General features: G+C 60.1%; 1 protein-coding gene across 1 annotated transcript in view; it reads left to right on the top strand.

The window, feature by feature from the left end:
- CHD3 (chromodomain helicase DNA binding protein 3) overlaps positions 1 to 1954 on the top strand; it is a 30534-nt gene that overhangs the window by 5641 nt on the left and 22939 nt on the right. Inside the window, exons 4-5 of the mRNA XM_025194347.1 lie at positions 134 to 258; positions 1817 to 1954. Of these exons, the coding sequence (XP_025050132.1) occupies positions 134 to 258; positions 1817 to 1954 (263 nt within the window). The remainder of the gene's footprint in view (positions 1 to 133; positions 259 to 1816) is intronic.

Below are 1954 nucleotides of genomic sequence, written 5' to 3'. Positions count from 1 at the left end.
CCGAATCCAGGTGGCACCTTGGCCTTCCAACACCAGCCTAGGGTTAATGGAAGGGTCATCTGTTCTGGGTTGGGCCCCCTTCCGCACTGGGGTCAGACCCCTGCCCACCTCACAGGGCCTGTGCCTGGGTCAGCAGGTGGAGCAGAAGTCCTCGGCCCAGCTGCTTATGACCTGGGGGCTGGAAGACGTGGACCACGTGTTCACAGAGGAGGACTACCACACGCTGACCAACTACAAAGCCTTCAGCCAGTTCATGAGGTGAGAGCCTGGCCTACCTTTCCCCCCCTCCACTTACCCCCTTTCCCCACCCTGCTTGGCCCACAAAGTCCCTTTTATCCCTAGGGGGTAGCAGGGAGCCCTCTGGGTTTCGCCAGGAGGGGCCAGGACACCTGGGTTCTCTCCCCATTGCGGGCCTGCAGTGGTGCCCCACTGATCTCCTGCACCCCGTGCCTCAGTTTCTCTGTTTCAGTGAGAATGTGAGGGCTGTCAGGCATGAGAGTGCCAGAGGTTTTGCGGGGAAGTAACCTTGTGCCACACTTGGGGCCCCCAGTCCTGGCTGGGGGTCTTTGGTGTGACAGGCCTCAATCCTAGTTGGGGGAGGGGGGGCTGGTATCCCAGCAGTGTCGGGACAGGCAGAAGGGGGTTGAGTCCGTAGGGTATGTCCACCCCCCTGCCCCAGCATCTGGGCGGGGGGAGGGCGATGTTCTGGTTCTCATACCAGGCTTAGCCCCGGTGGAGCAAACCCCTGCCTCAGTTTCCGCTGTCAGCATGAGACGACACCCCCCCCCCCCTTTCTGCTGAGGAGTGCCATCCGGTGCCCACTGGGGGAAGTGCGCCTCTTTGCATGGACCCTTGAGTGGTAGCCCTAGGTGAAAGGGTCTCTGGAGGTCTGCGGCAGGAGGACAAGGACCCACCGCAATCCCATCCCCTCCCAAGCCTGGCCCTGTCCACCCCAGAGTGAACTGGACACCTCACCCCCCCTGAGGGCAGCTTGGGAATCACCTGCCCCCTCCCTCTGCTCTAGCTGGCTGGGTGTGGGGCCTTTGAATATCCTAGGGGAGCTACAGTTAACTCTTTCTTTGCCTGTTGTAGAGCAGAAGCAGGGTCCAGGAGGCTGGGTGCCTGGGTTCTCCCTCATACCTGGGAGGGGAGTTGGAGGCAGGGGAGAGACTGGGAGCCCAGACACCTGGGTTTTTTGCCATTTCTGGGAGGGGAGCAGGGGTCTGGAAGGGTTAGAGCAGGCGGGCCTGGGAACCCTGATGCCTTGGGTTCTCAACTGACTGTGAGCAAGTCCTTCCTTATAAACTCACTAGGGGGGACCAGAAGGGTTTGGGGGAGACCTTGTTTCCCCTAGCGCCCCCAGGGATAACAAGGAATAACGGCCACAAGTTGTTGGAGAGTAGGTTTAGATTAGACATCCGTAAGAACTACTTCACAGTCAGGGCGGCTAGGATCTGGAACCAACTTCCAAGGGAAGTGGTGCTGGCTCCTACCCTGGGGGTCGTTAAGAAGTGGCTTGATGCCTACCTGGCTGGGGTCGCTTGAGCCCAGTTTTCTTCCTGCCCAGGCAGGGGGCCGGACCTGAAGATCTGCAGGGTCCCTTCCGACCCTGCTTCTATGATTTTATGATTCTTTCCCTGTGTGTCACAACAGGTGTGGCGAGGGGCTTGGGGCCCTTTAAGACTCCAGTGGTAGGGAACCTCTAGCCCACCCTGCAGTGTCAATTAACCCTTTCCATGCCTGGTGGAGGGTGGGGGCTGTGGCCAGCGATGGGCCTGTGCCAGGCCTGACCCCAGGTACTGGCCTTTGTCCACAGGCCATTGATCGCCAAGAAGAACCCCAAGATCCCCATGTCAAAGATGATGACCATCCTAGGCGCCAAGTGGCGTGAGTTCAGCGCCAACAACCCCTTCAAGGGCTCAGCTGCTGCCGTAGCTGCCGCCGCCGCCGCCGC

The sequence above is a fragment of the Alligator sinensis genome, unplaced genomic scaffold (assembly GCF_000455745.1).
Source record: "Alligator sinensis unplaced genomic scaffold, ASM45574v1 scaffold1745_1, whole genome shotgun sequence".
Classification (NCBI taxonomy): Eukaryota; Metazoa; Chordata; order Crocodylia; family Alligatoridae; genus Alligator; species Alligator sinensis.
The sequence above is the reverse complement of the archived record's forward strand: the minus strand, read 5'-3'. Positions and strand labels throughout refer to the sequence as shown.